The sequence below is a fragment of the Hyla sarda genome, chromosome 8 (genome assembly GCF_029499605.1).
Source record: "Hyla sarda isolate aHylSar1 chromosome 8, aHylSar1.hap1, whole genome shotgun sequence".
NCBI lineage: Eukaryota > Metazoa > Chordata > Amphibia > Anura > Hylidae > Hyla > Hyla sarda.
Genome location: NC_079196.1, coordinates 190,677,630 through 190,698,566, shown reverse-complemented (window position 1 = coordinate 190,698,566; position 20,937 = coordinate 190,677,630). Strand labels below are relative to the sequence as shown.

The window sequence follows — 20,937 nt, the reverse complement described above, 5'->3', positions numbered from 1 at the left end:
TGTAGGACACAGAGCTCCTCGGCTCATTCACACATCCTTTACTCGGGGCATAATTGCAGGTCTATTTATATAGGCCAGGTTTTTCTGCTTCACAACCTCTCTTTTGCCGCTGAGCTTTGAGCAGGTAATGAAGCACCCCGGTCCCAGACAGCTGATTGTGCATGTTTAGGATAAAAGGAGCTTTTATCTTGAAAGGAGGGAAAATTTAAGCTGAACTTCCAATTAAACATGGCAACACTTCTCAATCCGTATGGCGGAAATGTGCAGGGCGCTGTGACACGAGCAGTGCGGATGGATGGATGGATGGACTGAATGGTAGGAGGGTAGGTCTACATTCTTGATACCTTGTGCACTGTCATGTGATGTCACGGGTAGTCTGAAGATTTATTAAATTTTTAATAAATTTTTTTGCCAAACCAAAACTTGGTTTGTTTTAGTTGTTCTTGTGGCTCAGCTCATTCATCCTAAAAGGACTTGTAAATATCCTTGTACTTGCCACTAAAACAACCACATTCAGACAAATAGAACTAAACTTCAGTTGCAGATATTTTTTTTTTTTTGTATTGTCGGTGACATACACTAGTCTTTCCAACAGGATACCCCTAGTCACTAGAGATGAGTGAACTTACAGTAAATTCGATTCGTCACAAACTTCTCGGCTCGGCAGTTGATGATTTATCCTGCATAAAGTAGTTCAGCTTTCAGGTGCTCCCGTGGGCTGGAAAAGGTGGATACAGTCCTAGGACACTCTTTCCTAGGACTGTATCCACCTTTTCCAGCCCACCGGAGCACCTGAAAGCTGAACTAATTTATGCAGGATAAGTCATCAACTGCCGAGCCGAGAAGTTTGTGACGAATCAAATTTACTGTAAGTTCGCTCATCTCTACTAGTCACCCCCTTCTTAAAGCGCTGCTCCTCACTAGCTTGTTTGCGGCTGTTGGAGTTGGTCGGGAAGCCAAAAGCAGTCTAAGTTGGTGAGTTACACAATTTTGCGTAACTCCCATTGAATTTAATTGGTGTTGAACAAATGGCATAGACACGCCAGCTTCGCTGTTTATGTCACTGCTGTTTTCAGCTTCCTGATCACCTCCAGTGGCTGCAAACAGGCCAAAGTGGGCTGAGGAATCCAGAGGTGGATATTTATGGGATGTCCTAGATGGAAATGCCCCGTTTTGTCTGTTTTTTTTTTTTTTTTTTTTTTTTTTTTTTTTTTTCTTTGTTGATAAGGAACTACCCAAATTCACTAGTGCAGTGGTTCTTAACCTTGTTGGAGGTACTGAACCCCATCAGTTTCATATGCGCATTCACCGAACCCCTCTTAATTGGAAAAATAAAATTTAGATTTTTTCAAATTCAAAATATAGGAGGTATATATTTAAGTATTTATTTATACATAGGTGCACAAAATGAACAAAACCATTAAGAACAAATAACAAAACCATGAAAACATGATTTTCACACACAAACATAATGAATATTTACTGCAAATCAGTGTGACTTCTGCTGTTGTCTTTCAGAGACCAGTTCAGAAATGCGCGGCTTTACCTTGGCAACTGCCACTCTCATGTCATTTTCGCAACAATGGTAGTGTTCCCCCACATAAGGCAGGTAGTGTTCCCCCCCCCCCCCACCCCCACATTAGGCAGGCAGAGTTCCCCCACATTACGGTCTTCAACCTGTGGACCTCCAGATGTTGCAAAACTACAACTCCCAGCTTGCCCGGACAGCCAACGGCTGTCCGGGCATGCTGAGAGTTGTAGTTTTGCAACATCTGGAGGTCCACAGGTTGAAGACCACTGATTTAGGCAGTGTTCCCCCACAGACATACAGCCTCCAGCCATATACAGTGTATGGCTGGAGGCTGTATGCCTGTGTACTGCCCACTTCAGTGCTCAGACCACCACTCCGGCTATAGCCGCAGGTCTCGGGACCGGTGGTCGGAGCACCGAAGATGACGTGCCGCTGGTCACTTACCAAGCTGGCCAGTGCGCGTCTTCCTCCTTCTCTATCCTCCGATCCTTGGCGCCTTCGTTTCCATGTGCGCACGCATGGGACGTCAGTGACATCCAGGCGTGTGCTATGTCCCGGCGGCCCTTGCGTTTTTAAACTTAACTGCAGGGAGTTAATAGTGATGTGGGGGGGGGAATTGCCCCGTCGCTACATGACGGGAAAACACCGGCTGTGCTCGGGGCCCCAAGCAATTGCTTGGTTTGCCTGTCCTGTAGCAACCTCCCCCACTGAACCCCTGGGGTTCGGTCAAACCCAGGTTAAGAACCACTGCACTAGTGTATATAGTAATATGCAAAGTAGCTCTTCAAAGAGAAAGCAGCTTGCTCTTTGGTGCCACCTATTGGATGCTAGTTATCTCCAGGCATGTTCCAAGGCTCTAAAGGGATTAAAGCTCTGCCTTGCAGGGAGGTGACCTCCAATAAGTGGCACCAGAGACCTTGCTGTTTTCCTTCTGGAGGAGGGCTGCTTTGTATACTTTTTTTCCCCCCAGTGAATAGAGATGAGCGAACTTACAGTAAATTCGATTTGTCACGAACTTCTCGGCTCGGCAGTTGATGTCTTATCCTTCATAAATGAGTTCAGCTTTCAGGTGCTCCGGTGGGCTGGAAAAGGTGGATACAGTCCTAGGAAAGAGTCTCCTAGGACTGTATCCACCTTTTCCAGCCCACGGGAGCACCTGAAAGCTGAACTCATTTATGCAGGAAAAGTCATCAACCGCCGAGCCGAGAAGTTCGTGACAAATTGAATTTACTGTAAGTTCGCTCATCTCTACCAGTGAAACCCTGCATGACCTACAAGAATCCCCATTCCTTTTGGTACTCTTTATAAGTAGTATGTTTCACTATAATGTCATGATTATTGTCCAAAGCAAACTGTAAGGTGCTGGTGAAATGATAATGAGGATACAACGTGGTTTAATGTACATCCACAAAAACACTATAATATTTTGGTGAAAACTATCGCTTTGCTACCCCTTGTAAATAAAGTGATGCCAAGTAATCCTCCACACCAATGTCCTTCTACGTCCTAATTTCTAAGAATAGAGGACATAGAGAAGCTGTTCTGACAACAGCTGGAGGCATCAGAGGAATCTAATTTTTACTTGGTGTATACTGATATTGTTTGGAAATTGACTTGTGATATATATATATATATATATATATATATATATATATATATATATATATATATATATATATATATATATATATATATAATTAGTATGTTCTTTGTGGACATATTGGGGGAGATTTATCAAAACCTGTGCAGAGGAAAAGTTACCCAGTTGTCCATAGCAACCAATCAGATCGCTTCTTTCATTTTTCACAGGCCTTCATAAAAAATGAAAGCAGCAAGCTGATTGGTTGCTATGGGCAACTGGGCAAGTTTTCCTCTGCACAGGTTTTGATAAATCTCCCCCTTTGAGTGGCTACTTGATATGATGTAGGAACTAATGTTTTATGGTGTGTGCATGCCAGAGTTATCCTGGTACCATATGGCAGTAAGATTTGGGATAAAATTATTAGAAAACCTGACAAGGGGGCTTACTTTATTTAGGCAGAGAACAAAAGGAAAATCCAGCTCCCAAGGTGCAAGTACGTTAAAACTTTAACGTTTACTTCATCCAATTAAAAAAGAAATTCCGTGGTGGAAGTGAGTGGCGACATGTCACTCTAAAATCGAAGTGAAATGCCGACGCGTTTCGAGCATAAGCTCTTCGCCATGGCGAAGAGCTTATGCTCGAAACGCGTTGGCGATTCACTTCGATTTTAGAGTGACATGTCGCCACTCACTTCCACCACGGAATTTTATTTTTAATTAGATGAAGTAAACGTCAAATATTAATTGTACTTGCACCTTGGGAGCTGTATTTTGCTTTTGTTCTCTGCCTGAATGATACGGGGATAGGGGAATCTCTGCATCCGTGCTTCCATAATATCATCGGTCTGTGTCTGAAGTCTCCAAGCGGCGAGCTGATCTATTTCCCTTCTGGAACTGCTTACTTTTTGTTTCTCAGAGATGCATATTCTATAAAAGTCCCCCCTATAAAGTCGCCCTAAACTATGGTCCACAAAGTACCGCATGTATAAAATGGTGTCCCTGCCTCTTTGGTATTGAAATACAGTTTTATAGCTTATTTCTGTAAAATGGCAGCCTCCCCAGTGAGTTCTCACATGAAAACAATGGGGTTTGATTATTCTAGGTAATTTGGATTATGTACGTTTCTCTCAATATCTTAAAGCCACAGGAAACCTTTGTAATATCCTTCAGCATGTTTGCGGCCATGTTTTGTAAATTACTTCTATTAAAAAATCTTAATCCTTTCAATAATTATCAGCTGCTGAAGTAGAGTTGTTGTTTTCGGTCTGGCAACAGTGATCTCTGCTGACATCTCTGCTTGTCTCGGGAACTGCACAGAGTAGAAGACGTTTGCTATGGGGATTTGTTTGTAAACTGGGCGTTTCCCGAGACAGGTGTCATCAGAGAGCACTTAGACAGAAAAGAACAACCATAACTTCAGCAGCTCAGAAGTACTGAAAGGATTAAGATTTTTGAATAAAGTAATTCACAAATCTGTTTAACTTTCTGGAGCCAGTTGATATATAAAAAATTTTTTTTTTCCTGGATAACCCCTTTTAAAGGAGAACTACGGGATTGAAACATTTATCCCCTATCCTAAGGATCGCTGGTGCCCCCAGCGATCTCCCATACGGGGCCCCGGCTCTCTGGTTAGAGAGGGCGTGTTGACCACCACACGAAGCAGCGGCCGACATGCCCCATCCATACACTGCTATGGGAGAGCCGGAAATTGCCAAAGGCAGCGCTTCGGCTCTCCCATAGCAGTAAATGGAGGGCGCGTTTCAGCCGCTGCCTCGTGCGGTGGTCGACACGCGCTCTCTATGCAGTGAGCCGCGGCACCGTATGGGAGATGGTGGGGGGGCCCCAGCGGTCGGACCCCCCGCGATCTGAAACTTATCCCCTCTCCTTAGGATAGGGGATAACCTTTTCAATCCCGTAGTTCTCCTTTAACCTTATTGCTTGACTTGTTCTTCATCAAGACGCATCTTGTTTGCGCAACCTTACTTTGTGGGATGATGTAAGCCAGTGGTCCCCAACCCGTTTCTCAAGGCCCACCAACATTCCATGTTTTTTCGAGTTACTCCATAGAAATAAAACAGGGAAACAATCTTATTTTGGACTGTTGTGGGCCTTGAGGACTGGGTTGGGGACCTCTAGTGTATGCAATTTATATGTTAAATACTTCATAATACCTTTTAACCCCCAAAGCATGTTTACCCCCTTTTAAAAAAAAATTCTTAAAATTTTGGCTGTGGTTACTACACTGTTGTGGATGCTCCGGTATAGGATTTTAGGCCTGGACAGCACTATAATGTATAATAAGCTTAATATGTGCTTAATAATTTTACTACCTGTATTACATTCTAAGGCAGTGGGTCTATATTGTGACCTTAAGGAGTTCTCAAGGCGGCTGACTTTCCAAAGTTTATGTCGTAACTTGCAATGTGGTATTAAAACCTTATCGTGAAGCAATTTGAACCCGAGCCGAGGAAGCAAGTGACATTTTTATCCGCTGCTAAAATAAAATGACAGCGGGGCAGGAAGAGATTTGGTCGGGACGTGCTATATACAGCACATAATTGCATAAGAGAGGTGAGGACTACCTAAAATAACTGTCTGGTAGATATGGACGTGCATTGCCCATTGAAGGTGGTTCTGGTGACCAAAATACATAGACTTGAGTTCTAAAAGAGGTTTTGCGGGACTCAAACAGCTTAGGATAGATCACAGCCCAGGATGGAGAATTCCTTATAGATATTATATACATGTGGATGTGTTCGAGCCTAGTACTAAATCCTACCTGCTATGGAGAATTTATTGCCACTTTCATCCTACTCTTCTTAGCTCATAGAATACAATGCTAGGATAAAATTAAAGGGGTACTCTGGTGGAAAAGGTTTTTATTTTTTTTATTTATTAATTTTTTTAAATCAACTGGTGCCAGAACGTTAAACAGATTTGTAAATTACTTCTATTAAAAAATCTTAATCTTTCCAGTACTTATTAGCTGCTGAATACTACACAGGAAATTCTTGTCTTTTTGGACCACAGTGCTCTCTGCTGACATCATGACCACAGTGCTCTCTGCTGACATCACGACCACAGTGCTCTCTGCTGACATCACGACCACAGTGCTCTCTGCTGACATCATGACCACAGTGCTCTCTGCTGACATCTCTGTCCATTTTAGGAACTGTCCAGAGCAGCATATGTTTGCTATGGGGATTTTCTCCTACTCTGGACAGATATGTCAGCAGAGAGCACTGTGGTCGTGATGTCAGCAGAGAGCACTGTGGTCGTGATGTCAGCAGAGAGCACTGTGGTCGTGATGTCAGCAGAGAGCACTGTGGTCGTGATGTCAGCAGAGAGCACTGTGGTTGTGATGTCAGCAGAGAGCACTGTGGTCGTGATGTCAGCAGAGAGCACTGTGGTCGTGATGTCAGCAGAGAGCACTGTGGTCGTGATGTCAGCAGAGAGCACTGTGGTCGTGATGTCAGCAGAGAGCACTGTGGTCGTGATGTCAGCAGAGAGCTCGGTGTTCAAAAAAGAAAATAATTTAGAAATGTACTAATCTGTTTAACTTTCTGGCACCAGTTGTGTTTTTTTTTTTTTTTTTTTTAAGTTTTCCACCGGAGTACCCCTTTGAAGACTGACACACATACAGCCAACCCAAAGGCTGTCGTGCATTCTGGGAGTTGTTGCTTTACACAGCTAAAGGCATTCTGGTTGGGAAACCCTGTCATATAAGATGACTGGCTGACTGCAGCTTTCCCTGGTAAAATGATGTGCTGGGAGCTGCACCCACAGCAATAAAAGTAGTAAGCAATAAGGCTCCAAACTAAAAGAAATTCCTTGAGGTGTACCTAAACTTTCAGAAGTTTGGATTGGTGGAGGTCTGGGTGTGGAGACCTCCACCAATCACTAGAATGAAGTGATAATGATATTGCAGATTTTATCAATAACTTACTAGCAGAAAATCTGCAGCATATGTAGTACGTGTGAACATGCCCTAAAGGTATGGTCACAAATGCATATTTGTTGTGGATTTTGCTAGCCATTGACTTTACGGCGCAATTTCCGAGCAAAATTCGGCAGGAAAAATTGAGCTCAGAAACTTACATTGCAGCAGACTGCTATTGTTTTTAAATGGGATTGTGCTGCATTGTTCACGCTGCGGAATTTCCGCGGTGGGAACATTTGCCATGGAAATCCCGATTCCAGACTCTGCAGAAAGAACTGACGTCATTTCGCTCAGAAATGCATCGCCGTCAGGCCGAATGCCTGCGGAATGTCTGCCGGAAACTTTGTATGGACATTTCCGCCATGTGAATGGGGCCTAATGGCTCGGTTGTCTTTGACCGATGTGCAAGAAGTTTGGGTAAAGGGGAGATTTATTTATATGTTTTTTAAAAGTACAGAGGAGCAGTTTCCCATAGCAACCAATCAGATTTCTGCTTTCATTTTTTAGATGCTTTGTTACAAAAAAAAATCGTGTTGCTATAAGCAACAGCTCCACTGCTGCTCTGCGCAAGTTTTAATGAATTTCCCCCAGACGGTAACTAGAATATAACTGTGCAGACTGTAGTGCCATTCAGGGTCTCTGGAAAGAAATCTGACAACCTATATAGGCACTTGACTGGTTGTCGTCTTGCTACTGTAAACAGGTACTGGAATGGTCTGCTCGTGGAAGTCCGCAAACAAATTCTGTTGCTGCCCATTGAAGTCAATGGAATCCAGAGGCAGGAAATTCCCCTCCCTTAACCTGCACTTTTAAAGTGAAAGCTGTGCTGTGATTGGTTGCTATAGGCAATATTTACATTTTTCATACATTTAACCTTATGGAGCAGATTTATCAAGTGTCTTGTTGGTAGGGTTGCCACCTTTTCTTGCAGAAAAATACTGGGCATGCTAATTAGCATAATTATTTATATATGCATGACATGACAGGATACACACATACGGGGACAATTTTGTGTCCTATTTTGACCCCTATAACTTTTTTTATATCTCCTTTTATACGGGCCTGTATGAGGGTTCGTTTTTTGCCCGATCTGTAGTTTTTAACAGGACCATTTTTGTTTTGATGGGACTTTTTGGTCGCTTTTTTGTATATTATTATTATAATTTTTAATTATTATTTAATTATTTAATTATTATTTAATTATTTAATTATTATTATTTAATTATTATTATTTATTAATATTTAATTATTTTATTTATTATTTTATTTATTATTTTATTTATTTTATATAATATATATATATATATATATATATATATATATATATATATATATATATATATATATATATATTATAATTTTTTTTTTTTTATCATTCGGAAGTTGTAGTTAGTAATGAGCTACAACTCCCAGCATGCCTTGATACAGCCTGTGGCTCAGCAGCTGCCCCAAACGAAAACTACAACTCCCAGCAAGTTGGACAGGAACATTACTATTGGCAGGAACATTACTATTAAAGGGGTAGTCCAGTGGTGAAAAACTTATCCCCATCCTAAAGATAGGGGATAAGTTTGAGATCGCGGGGGGTCCCACCGCTGGGGCCCCCCCACGATCTCCCTGTACGGGGGCCAGGCTCTCCGGGCAGATAGCGGGTGTCGACCACCACACGAAGCGCCGGCAAACGCGCCCCCTCAATACATCGCTATGGCAGAGCCGGAGATTGCCGAAGGCAGCGCTCCGGCTCTGCCATATTGTTGTATTGAGGGGGCGTGTCGGACGTCGCTTCGTGCGGTGGTCGACACACCCCTTTTGCGCGGCTGCCTGGGCCCCGTACAGGAGATCGTGGGGGGCCCCAGCGGTCGGACCCCCCCCCACGATCTGCAACTTAGGATAGGGGATAAGTTGTTCACCACTTGTTCACCAGTGGACGACTCCTTTAAGTAAACTACACCCTGGCGTTACGTCAACTAAGGTTTAATACCACCAGACCCTTCATTCACCATTGCAACACCCCAGTTACCACAAATCCAATCTACCAATGACCAAGCCAATAAAAAATTTTTAGGTGCCAGTTCTAGTACTACAACACAATATGATGCCCACCCAAGCTTTTAACCTTATCAGTGTTTCCCAACCAGGGTGCCTCCTGGTGGTGCAAAACTACAACTCCCAGCATGCCCGGACAGCCTTTGGCTGTCCGGGCATGCTGGGAGTTGTAGTTTTGCATCAGTAGTTTTGCCTTTGGCTGTCTGGGCATGCTGGGAGTTGTAGTTTTGCCTTTGGCTGTCTGGGCATGCTGGGAGTTGTAGTTTTGCATCAGTAGTTTTGCCTTTGGCTGTCTGGGCATGCTGGGAGTTGTAGTTTTGCCTTTGGCTGTCTGGGCATGCTGGGAGTTGTAGTTTTGCCTTTGGCTGTCTGGGCATGCTGGGAGTTGTAGTTTTGCATCAGTAGTTTTGCCTTTGGCTGTCTGGGCATGCTGGGAGTTGTAGTTTTGCCTTTGGCTGTCTGGGCATGCTGGGAGTTGTAGTTTTGCATCAGTAGTTTTGCCTTTGGCTGTCTGGGCATGCTGGGAGTTGTAGTTTTGCATCAGTAGTTTTGCCTTTGGCTGTCTGGGCATGCTGGGAGTTGTAGTTTTGCATCAGTAGTTTTGCCTTTGGCTGTCTGGGCATGCTGGGAGTTGTAGTTTTGCCTTTGGCTGTCTGGGCATGCTGGGAGTTGTAGTTTTGCATCAGTAGTTTTGCCTTTGGCTGTCTGGGCATGCTGGGAGTTGTAGTTTTGCAACACCTGGAGGCACCCTGGTTGGGAAACACAACTAAGGTTAAAAACTTGGGTGGGCATCATATTGTGTTGTAGTACTAGAACTGGCACCTAAAAAATGTAAATTGGCTTGGTCATTGGTAGATTGGATTAACATGAAAATAATGTACATTTTCTGTCCCCTGTTGGTCCACATGAGTTATTGTGAATTCAATCATGTTTTGTCTACCTATGCCCATAGATCAATGCAAGGCGACTCCATTCTGGGCTTCTGAAAATGTAATTGCCTTTTTTTGGCAGATGTTAAAACGAATGCCAAGACGGAGTCATTCCACGTAGGAGCACCTTATTTTTTATTTTCTTTTTTTTTCTCGTGAGTTTACTTGGCGCTCCTCCATTTTGTTAGTAATGATCGGGTTGCATTTTGCAGATACATTACGGAACAAGGCAGAACTAATTGTCGTATATTTTATCCATTCTCTAAACATTGTCAGTACATCAGGGCATAAAAAATTTAAGTGAAACTATTTGGGTCCATGCCACAAAACCATTCTAAATTAACTGCTGGCAAAGGCTTACACCCCCCCCCTCCCTCCCCCTCCTCACCACCACCCTAGAAGAGAAGGAGATATCTAGAATATGGAAACAATGAACGCAGGATCAAAGCTTTTTATGTCGGGGTAATGACTGAGAAGTACATCGCCTGTGGTAATAGCAGCTTATAGGCAGCGTAGAATGTATAAGATAAAATGACGGAACTAGAATTTTACTTAATAATATATAATAATAATTAATAATAATAATATATAATAATAGGTACTCGTGTAATTAGGCCATTGGGTCAAACTACTAAGACCTCGTTCACACTGCGGTTATACTTTGGTAAAGGGCGCCCTGTCGGAAGGACAGGAGTTGAGTAGAGAAAAAAACAGTGCATGTCCGGTCCTTTTTATTTTCACCTCTAAAATACTGGACACGCGCCGGATCCCATGTAAGAGCCCAACGGACCCTGAACGGGACGGAGCGCAACAGTCATGTGAACTTAGCCTAACCTAGGACTCTCCAGCCAGTCGCATGCTGAGAGTTGTAGTTTTAAAATGGCTATAGACACAGGTTGGATACCACTGTTGGAGACTACAATATATACTGAATTCTGCAGGTTTAAAATCATGATTTGGGGCTTAGCGTTAGAACCATGTGACTGTTTTCGTAAGAATATACGGATCCAACATTCTGTGTCAGTAAGTTGTATAGAAACTCGAATGGTACCCATACACAAGCGATCACTTTTAGTCTACAGCAGTTTTTTTTCCCTCTCTCCAATAACCCCCCCCCCCCTTTCCCATATACATGAGCACACAACCAAGAGTTAATGTGCTATGACTGGTGAGAGGAGGAGTAAGCCGCTGCCAGACTACTCAGGCAGTAGCTTCTCTCTCTAAGAACAAATATGCAGAGAGTCAGAAGGCTCCCTTATATAGTAGGCCAGTGTTTCCCAGAGTGTCTGTCTGTGTGCCTCCAGCTGCTGCAAAACAACTTCCAGCATGCCCGGACAGCCTTTGGCCACTGAGAATTGTAGTTTTGCAACAGTTGGAGGCACACTGGTATGGGGTGTGATGCAGGGCAGATGGAATTATCCTAGGGGCAGATGGCATTAACCCCTTTTATTTGTGATGCCAGGGCGTGGTTTATCCTCAATACCACCCGAAAGTATACTGCTGGCTCCTGGGCTAGGCACGGGGACAATAATGACTCAGACACCAAGTTACGGACAACAGTAGCTTTACTGAGCAACAGATGGTACAGTCTATACAGTGTAGCCGGGCCCACAGAGGTGACCAGTGACTTTAGAGACTTTAAGGGCTTGTTGGGACTTGCAGTGGTTTTGGACAATTTAGTGCAGGCCACGTTGAATTGACAATAGATGACTGTGACTGACTTGACTTGACTGGAGACAGACTAAGCTGTGACTTTAGCTTACTTGAAGTTTGGGGGCTCACACTGTGCTAATATGTTCCGAGGTTTCTGTGTTACACGTAACCCTACGTGCCAGAAAGGGTATAAAGAATATAGTGGTATGCAGACCTCTAAATACTATATACTCTATATACTATATACCACTATATTCTTTACTTGAAAACCTGACTTGAGGCCTCCTATGACTCCAGACACACTCTTAGGGTACGTTCACATGTGCAGATTTTTTAGCGGGTTTTCCACTGCAGCAGATTTTCCGCGGCGGAATTTACGCTGCGGAAAATACGTCGCAGTCCCTACTGACTTCAATGGTGCTTGCGGCGGATTTTCCGCAGTGTACATACCGCCGCGGAAAATCTGCTGCAGACAGCCGAGAAGAGCCCGCCCACTTTCAAATACGCAGTGGAAAACCCGCTAAAAAATCTGCGCGTGTGAATGTACCCTGAGGCTCGACTGCACTTCAGCAAAGACTCAGGAACTAAGAGAGAGAGAGAAGAGACTCCTCCCCAGTGCTTTTATGGGGGAGACTCTCTGGTGGGGTCCCATTGGTCACCCTTAAGTCACCTGGTCACGGATACCTCCTGGGTAACAGTCACATGACAACTGATGATCCCATGTTAACCTTTCTTAAAGATACAACATTCTTATATAAATGACATAGTGGATAATATACAATTACAGTAGAACAGATTGGGGGGGGGGGGGGTGATGACACTGCTGGGAGGCTGCCTGACGGGGCAGCAAGGGTACAACCAATTAGGCTGGTCCCATCCCATCCAGATTGGGGGGTTCATCCAAGGTTTTTCTTTTCTTTTCTTTTTTTTTTTCTAATCTGCATAGGTATTTTGATACTCAAAGTATATAAATTTGTGTGTTTTAATAGCATGCCATTTTTATATAGTGGGAATAATGGATTAACTTAAGGGGTTGTATTAGACAGAAACAAACATGGCTGCCTTCATCTGTAACACAACCCCACTTTTCTGTGGCCCGTCTCTAATATTACAGTTGTGAATGCGGACAAGTGGCCCTATGTCTGGAAGAGGGGAACCATGTTTTCGTAATCTCATACAATTTCTTTGCTTTGGCTATTGATGGTGAAATACAGATTTTTACTTTTTTATTTTTAGGTGAGGTAAAAGTTTTAAAATTAACTAAATCTTCATTTGGCAATGTATATTTTAATGTGGCACCAATTCCTTACTGCCAGTTTAGGGCCTTGGTACATAGAGAGGAGGTGAGCTTTATTGCCAACAGGTATTGTGACTCTTCACATTAGGATTTGGTTACTTTTCTACCTGGTGCCAAATAGTCTAAGTTCCTGATGTAAGGCGTTTGGTTATTTGTATACCTAATTCTAAAGTTATTCTTCTGTGTCTTTTTGGTTTTTATTGACTTTGTTTCTCCTCTTAACCAATTCTTAAAGGGGTACTCCACATTTAGTGGTGTGTGCTCGCTGCTGGGATCGACCACGCCACACCCCCTCAATGCAAGTATAAGGGAGGGGGCGTGGCGGAATTCACGTCCCCTCCCATAGACTTGCATTCAGGGGGCATGGCTTGAAATCACGAGGGGGCATTGCTGCCCCCAGCAGCGTGCACACAGCATTTGGAACTAAATGTTCCCATCTCTGGCCAGTGATACACCCCTTTAAAGATCTAAAGGTTGGGCTTAAATTCTGTTGTGGTATAATGGAAGGTTTTGTGATATAATCTAAGCTACTAATCTGATACTTGTTGAGTGTATGTTGTGGAGGACATTGCCCATGCATAAGATGCTGTCCGTCTTACAAACTTTTTTTTTTTTTTTAATTGACCCTGTTTATTTAAATATATGTAAAACATCATAAACTAGACACTGCTTTATGATTTCTTATTTTTACTGTGTTTTAGGGCCTGATGATTTATCAGGAGGAAACGTAAAAACGCAGACACACAACTTCCATCACAATAAACATGTCCAAGAGAAGAGGTCTGTGCATGTTCGCAGGAAGCGAAGCATCGGTAAGATACTTCAAATGAACCCCCCCCCCCCCCCAAATCACTGTTCATGTCTCTCATTCATGGCTCTGTAACAGTCCAGTAATGTGAATGTCCTCCTGAATGCATTATGAATACCCTTTTTTTGTGTATGAAATGCTCCCTCTACACATTGAAATCCCTTGCGAGTAATATAACAACCAGAGAAAACCTAGGGACAAAGTGTAGTAAGAGCCCATTCACTCAACAGCATTTCCGCTAAGACATACGCTTATTGTTCCGAAAGAATGAACATGTTTAATCTCATGGCGGAGTCCGGAATTTGAATCGCCACGAAAATTCTGTAGTGTGCAGGGTACATCAGAATGCCATTGAAAACAATGGGAGGATGATGCATCGGAATTTCTCCTCTCAGAAACTTTTTAACGGGAATGGACCCAAATGTAAGCACAGTGCCATCTGCTTTGCTTTTAAAGGCTTAATCCAGGATCAAAAAAAGCATTCTTCCTAAGCTTCCTTCCAAAAACAGTGCCACGCCTGTCCCTAGGTTGTGAGCTGTGTTGCAAGGAATCCTTATTCCCTTTGGGACGGAGCCACAAAACTGCACACAAACTGAAGAGTGGGGCTGTTTTTGGGAGAAAGCAAAGCTATGTTCTTCTACTCCTGCATAACTCCTTTAACATAGGCCCTCCAGCATAGGGTGCAGATATTGCTTTTCTCGAACTAATATTAAAAATCTGCTTGTAAATATTTTAAACAAGTATTGAAACCTGATACGGGAAATGTATTGCAAAGACGTGGTGTGAACCCAGCCTAATACGGGGAATGGGAGGACTACAGTATCTAGAAAGATTATCAGAATTAGGATTACTTAGTTTAGAAATAAGAAGGCTTAGGGGCGACCAAATAACTATGTATAAATATATCAGGGGACCGTACAGAGATCTCTCCCATGATCTATTTATACCCAGGACTGTATCCATAACAAGGGGGCATCCTCTACTTCTTGAGGAAAGAAAGTTTCTACAACATCACAGACGGGGGTTCTTTGCTGTAAGAGCAGTGAGACTATGGAATTCTCTCCCGGAGGAGGTGGTCATGGAGAACTCTGTAAGACTTCAAAAGGGGCTGGATGCATTTTTGGAGAACAACAACATTGCTGGTTATCTATACTAGATTTATAGGGAAAGAACGTTGATCCATGGATTTAATCTGAGTGCCATATTTGGAGTTTTTTTTTCCTTCCTCTGGATTAACTCAGTAGGGACTCATTAGGGATATAGGTTGAACTTGATGGACTCTGGTCTTTTTTCAACCTTATGAACTATGTTACTATGTATTGCTTTTGGCATTCTATTTGAAGGATTCTTGCTTGAGGAAAAAGACTACAAAATTAGAAACTTTGCACCCCATTCACTCTGATAATGGGGTGCAAAGCCCTGGTGGTAGCAGTAATGGGTCTGGCAGGTGCTACAGGATAGCACCCATATTATGTCCTTTTTGCTCCTAAATTAACCCCTTAACGACGCAGGACGTATATTTACGTCCTGCGCCGGCTCCCGCGATATGAAGCGGGATCGCGCCGCGATCCCGCATCATATCGCGTCGGTCCCGGCGCTAATCAACGGCCGGGACCCGCGGCTAATACCACACATCGCCGATCGCGGCGATGTGCGGTATTAACCCTTTAGAAGCGGCGGTCAAAGCTGACCGCCGCTTCTAAAGTGAAAGTGACCCGGCTGCTCAGTCGGGCTGTTCGGGACCGCCGCGGTGAAATCGCGGCGTCCCGAACAGCTGATCGGACACCGGGAGGGCTCTTACCTGCCTCCTCGGTGTCCGATCGACGAATGACTGCTCCGTGCCTGAGATCCAGGCAGGAGCAGTCAAGCGCCGATAATGCTGATCACAGGCGTGTTAATGCACGCCAGTGATCAGCATTAGAGATCAGTGTGTGCAGTGTTATAGGTCCCTATGGGACCTATAACACTGCAAAAAAAATGTAAAAAAAAAGTGTTAATAAAGGTCATTTAACCCCTTCCCTAATAAAAGTTTGAATCACCCCCCTTTTCCCATAAAAAAAATAAAACAGTGTAAAAAAAATAAAAAATAAACATATGTGGTATCGCCGCGTGCGTAAATGTCCGAACTATAAAAATATATCATTAATTAAGCCGTACGGTTAATGGCGTACGCGCAAAAAAATTCCAAAGTCCAAAAAAGCGTATTTTGGTCACTTTTTATATCATTAAAAAATGAATAAAAAGTGATCAAAAAGTCCGATCAAAACAAAAATCATACCGATAAAAACTTCAGATCACGGCGCAAAAAATGAGTCCTCATACCACCCCATACATGGAAAAATAAAAAAGTTATAGGGGTCAGAAGATGACATTTTTAAACGTATAAATTTTCCTGCATGTAGTTATGATTTTTTCCAGAAGTGCGACAAAATCAAACCTATATAAGTAGGGGATCATTTTAACCGTATGGACCTACAGAATAATAATAAGGTGTAATTTTTACCGAAATATGCACTGCGTAGAAACGAAAGCCCCCAAAAGTTACAAAATGGCGTTTTTTTTTCGATTTTGTCGCACAATGATTTTTTTTTCCGTTTCGCCGTGCATTTTTGAGTAAAATGACTAATGTCACTGCAAAGTAGAATTGGCGACGCAAAAAATAAGCCATAATATGGATTTTTAGGTGGAAAATTGAAAGGGTTATGATTTTTAAAAGGTAAGGAGGAAAAAACGAAAGTGCAAAAACGGAAAAACCCTGAGTCCTTAAGGGGTTAAAGGGGTACTCCTCCCCTAGACATCTTATCCTTTGGATAGGGGATAAGATGCCTGATCGCAGGGGTTTCTCTGCTGCGGCACCCCAGACATCCAGTGCACGGAGCGAACTTCTGGATGACTGGTGATGTGGGTGGTGGCTCGTGACATCATGGCCATGCTTGTGACATCGTGGCCACGTTTCCTCAATGCAAGTCTGTGGGAGGGGGCATGACGGCCATCATGCCCCCTCCCATAGACTTGCATTGAGGGGGCCTGGCCCTGATGTGTCAAACCCTGGCACTGCACCCGACACTCTAAACGAACGGACATCTTTAGACATCTTATCCCCTATTTGTCACTTCAGATAAACCACCATCAAATATCAATTGCCTTATGACCTATCCATGCTTGACACTGATGGTTGTTTTTTTTTCAGCATATCCTCTATATATACCACCAGCACATCTATGGAGGGCCATGTGACTCTCTCTTCCCGTCAGGAACATTAGTATTCAGCATGGTCACCATTTTTAGACTCTCGCTGTTTTGTCAGTGGTCCCAACATATTCATTACAAGTCTGTTAAATTCGGCACCTAGTACTAACATTAATTCAGAATTTTATATGGAGCTTTCCTTTTGAATGTTAGGTGTATTTGTTCATCGATGGCTTCTTTAGTAACTTTATAGGCTATATAGAGTTCCGGCTGAAGCTGTACCATAGCTCTGCCCTTCAAAACTATTTATTGCTGGACCGAATTGTATGTTTTCATATCTCGGAGCTACAATTCATCGTGGAGGTTGTCTGGAGAGATGGCCTTGGATGAATCAGGAAGAATGATTATCACACTGCACATAGACTCAACTTTCACACTTAGCACGAGTATATATTTAGCTAAACATAGGTGACAGATTGTATGACTGGGATTGCAGCAGGTGCTTTGCTGAGTCATAAATTGTGTGGTGCCCTAGTTGTATGATAGGTGTTAAAAGTGCAAATAAACAATATGTGGCTGTATCCTACTGCAATGGTTTGTTTTATGTAAAAAAAAAAAATTGCATAAAATCACAAAAATACTTTTTGTTTTTTAAATAGAGGAAGCTGTTCCTGCAGCCTGCAAAACAAGGACTGTTATATACGAGATACCTCGTAGCCAAATTGACCCAACATCGGCAAACTTTCTGATATGGCCGCCTTGTGTGGAGGTGAAACGTTGCACAGGTTGCTGTAATACCAGCAGTGTTAAATGCCAACCATCAAAAATACACCACCGGAGTGTCAAGGTAAGCACAATGTACCACCCAGATCTTGAAATATGGCCTAGGTAGATTTGTGTCTGGGATCATTAATGCAGATCCGGACATGGGTTTGGTGTTCTGCTCTTGGTTTGCTTCTTGTTGGTAGGCTAAATATCCATATGTTGAGGTAACCCTTGTTGTTATTTGGTGCATCATGATAGCATCACTTTGTATCTTGAGTAGACTTGAACTGGGGTCGCTGGGACCCACTGAAGGAAACCATTCTGTAGGCCTTTTTCCATCTATACGTGCGAGTCCACTAGTAATTGCTTTGTACACTTTGTCGTCGTTCATTTACAATGGTCATTTGTGAATCAACCCATATAAAAATATATGTTGCACGTTATTTGTTTTAATCTCCACTTTGATAGTTTTCCTCTGCTGGACCTTTGGAGTCCATTATGGTATCAGAAGTAGATGGCCCACCAAAGTACCAAAAGATCTTTGGTGGAACTAGATGGAGTTTGGATGCCTTTGCTGTTTTGCAGTGATATCTTTGCACTTTACGACAGTGTAGCAACACTAGCTTTCTACTGCCCAGGGTCAATCCTAATGGACATGTACTGGAATAGCTTCTGTATGCAATGTTTGGGTGATTTGTTTCCTTACGAAACTGCATAAATATGGTTGGGTTAACAGTTTTTCTATGAAACTAGTTTTATAGTGTGTTTTAAATTTGTAGGACCCATAGGGACAAGGACCAGTGTGAACTGTAGTGTATACTGGAAAAAAAATCTCATTGGTAACTACTGCAAGTAGCTTTCTATATGGACAGATTGGTCAACCATGATACTGCAGAAGACATATCTTAATATACTAGATGGCTGTGCTATTCTATATATTACTACTTCTAAATTTCTTATTTTTTTATATACAAAAATGTTTTAACTGTTTCTATAAATAAAAGGTTTTTTTTATTCATTTCCTTTGGCAAATGACAAAACTTATATATAATGACAAACCCCAGATAAATTAACCATTCAGATAATATCCCTCTATGTCTGTGTACAGCCAAGTTTTCCATCTGAAGTTAAAGGACAGAAGGTCAAAGAGCATGTTAGGAGAGAGGGTGTTCAATCCTTGAAACTGGAAGCTCACCCCTTCACCTCCCGATGTAGACAATGGAGCACAGTGTAAACCGCAACAGCCGCCTTTTTCTTGGGACTTAATGCAGTTGACAAGCAAAGTTTTCTGGGCTTGGTACTTGAATGGCTTTGTGTGGCGTCATTTAGTAAACTGTATGGCAGAGTCACGCAGGATGTGGTACAAAGTGCTACACAAAACTGGACTATTCCGTGCTCCTGGAAGGTTTTTTCACTTATTTCTACTTTTATAAAAGACATTGGGCAAAGACTTTCTTTCCATTAAAATAGAGGCCTTTATTATTACAAGGAACAGAGATCATAGGAATGAATGCTGGCTGAGTACACGGGCACATCCAGAGATCAATAAATGATAACGCCGGCTGTTCCGACAAGGGCATCTGGCTGCATCTTTCACATCAACTTGGCAACCTTACCTTTTCCTTCAAAGTGTAATTATAGAGCGTCTTAGTAACTTGAAATAACTTCGTCTGTCCTTGGAAAGCTTAGGAAATGCATTTAAAGGACTGTTGTGAAATGTACTATATTGAACCGGTGTGTTTATATATTTACTATTATTATTATTATTATTATTATTATTATTATTATATTTTTTTGTGTAGTCCTTTCAATGGAGGCTATGCAGTATTATACCTTTAAAAAAAATAAAATTATTTTACGTAAAGAGATGGAATACTTTATTCTGTTTTTATACTTTAGTCATTGTGTTAGTAAGCCAAAGGCATCAAGTGCACGCAGCATACACAACGTGTCTGCATTGATGACCTGTAAGGCATCATATTTTCTTTGAAGTCCATGAGATCATATACTACACATTTATAGTCCGATATTAGATCATGGAATCATATGGCACTGTATATGGGGTCTACAAAATTTGGGCCATGTACTTAACTCGTTAAGTTGTTTTTTTTGCACTTGAAAAAGAGATTTAACATTTGTTTTTCTAGTCTCCTCTACATAGCACCTAATAATAATATGCCTATTAAAAGTGGTTTTGTGCTTCCTAATCCACTCTACCAAATAGCCAACATGCCACCCAAACTTAGCTCATTGACCTTTCCAGAATCTTCTTTCTCCTGAATATTTCTTTCTTCATGTACTTGCACAGCCCACCACCTCATATAGCGATGATTCATTCTATAAATGCCCTGTCTGTGACTCCCCGCATCTAATGAAGAGACGTGATGCCAAACTTGCTCTTTTGATGGCGATTTTGTTCTGTATGTTTGCTGGAGATGATTAATGTTTGAGATGTTATGAATTATATTTATGGTGCCGCATCATTTCCACATCACTTGGATCTCATAGTCAGAATACCACATCTTATTGTGCATTCATGAGTTGTAAAGCCTGGGTTATGATTAACTTCAGAGAAGCTTTTTGGTTTCTGAAATAGTTGCCTTGTTCTTGGAACTTGGACCTCTGATGGTTGCTGGTTTGTAGATGTGGGTTCCAGGACCCAACATGAGTTGAGCGTTTAAATCCCTGTTTAAAGACAACACACATTTATAGGGTTGGCAAGTACAATTCTTATTCAGAACCATGCTAGTGCATTGTACATCTATTGTCCTGTCCAATATAAAATACATCAATAAGTATTATAGTTTTTTTATTAATTTTTTTATTTCCTGGTGTTGGTGTTGACCCTTAGGCTACATTCCTGTGGCAGATCTTCAGCAGAATTCTGTGTTCTTTAAAATACAGAATATTGCTGAAATGCCTCATTGACATTAATTTGATTCCGCCGTGGAAATTCTGATGTGTGAACATGGCCTTAGTCTCTTGTACCTTAGTTCACTATGGGTAGATGTATATGAACACCAGTGATGACTGCAAGTAGGTTGCTGCTGGCGACCTTGCAACCATTGCTGACCAGGTTGAACAATTTGCATTGGTCTCTACATGACCTTGTTTACCATTGGAAAACCAAATAGTGTGATAATCCTGCAAATTTACCACAATCTCTGAGCAACCAAATGTCACTGTGTAGCAGGTCCA

At 42.3% G+C, this 20,937-nt stretch overlaps 1 protein-coding gene across 2 annotated transcripts in view; it reads left to right on the top strand.

The window, feature by feature from the left end:
• PDGFA (platelet derived growth factor subunit A) overlaps positions 1-20,937 on the top strand; it is a 43,895-nt gene that overhangs the window by 6,224 nt on the left and 16,734 nt on the right. For both annotated transcript variants that reach the window (XM_056535918.1, XM_056535919.1), the window contains exons 3-4: positions 13,679-13,789; positions 17,634-17,821. In XM_056535918.1, coding sequence (XP_056391893.1) covers positions 13,679-13,789; positions 17,634-17,821 — 299 coding nt within the window. The remainder of the gene's footprint in view (positions 1-13,678; positions 13,790-17,633; positions 17,822-20,937) is intronic.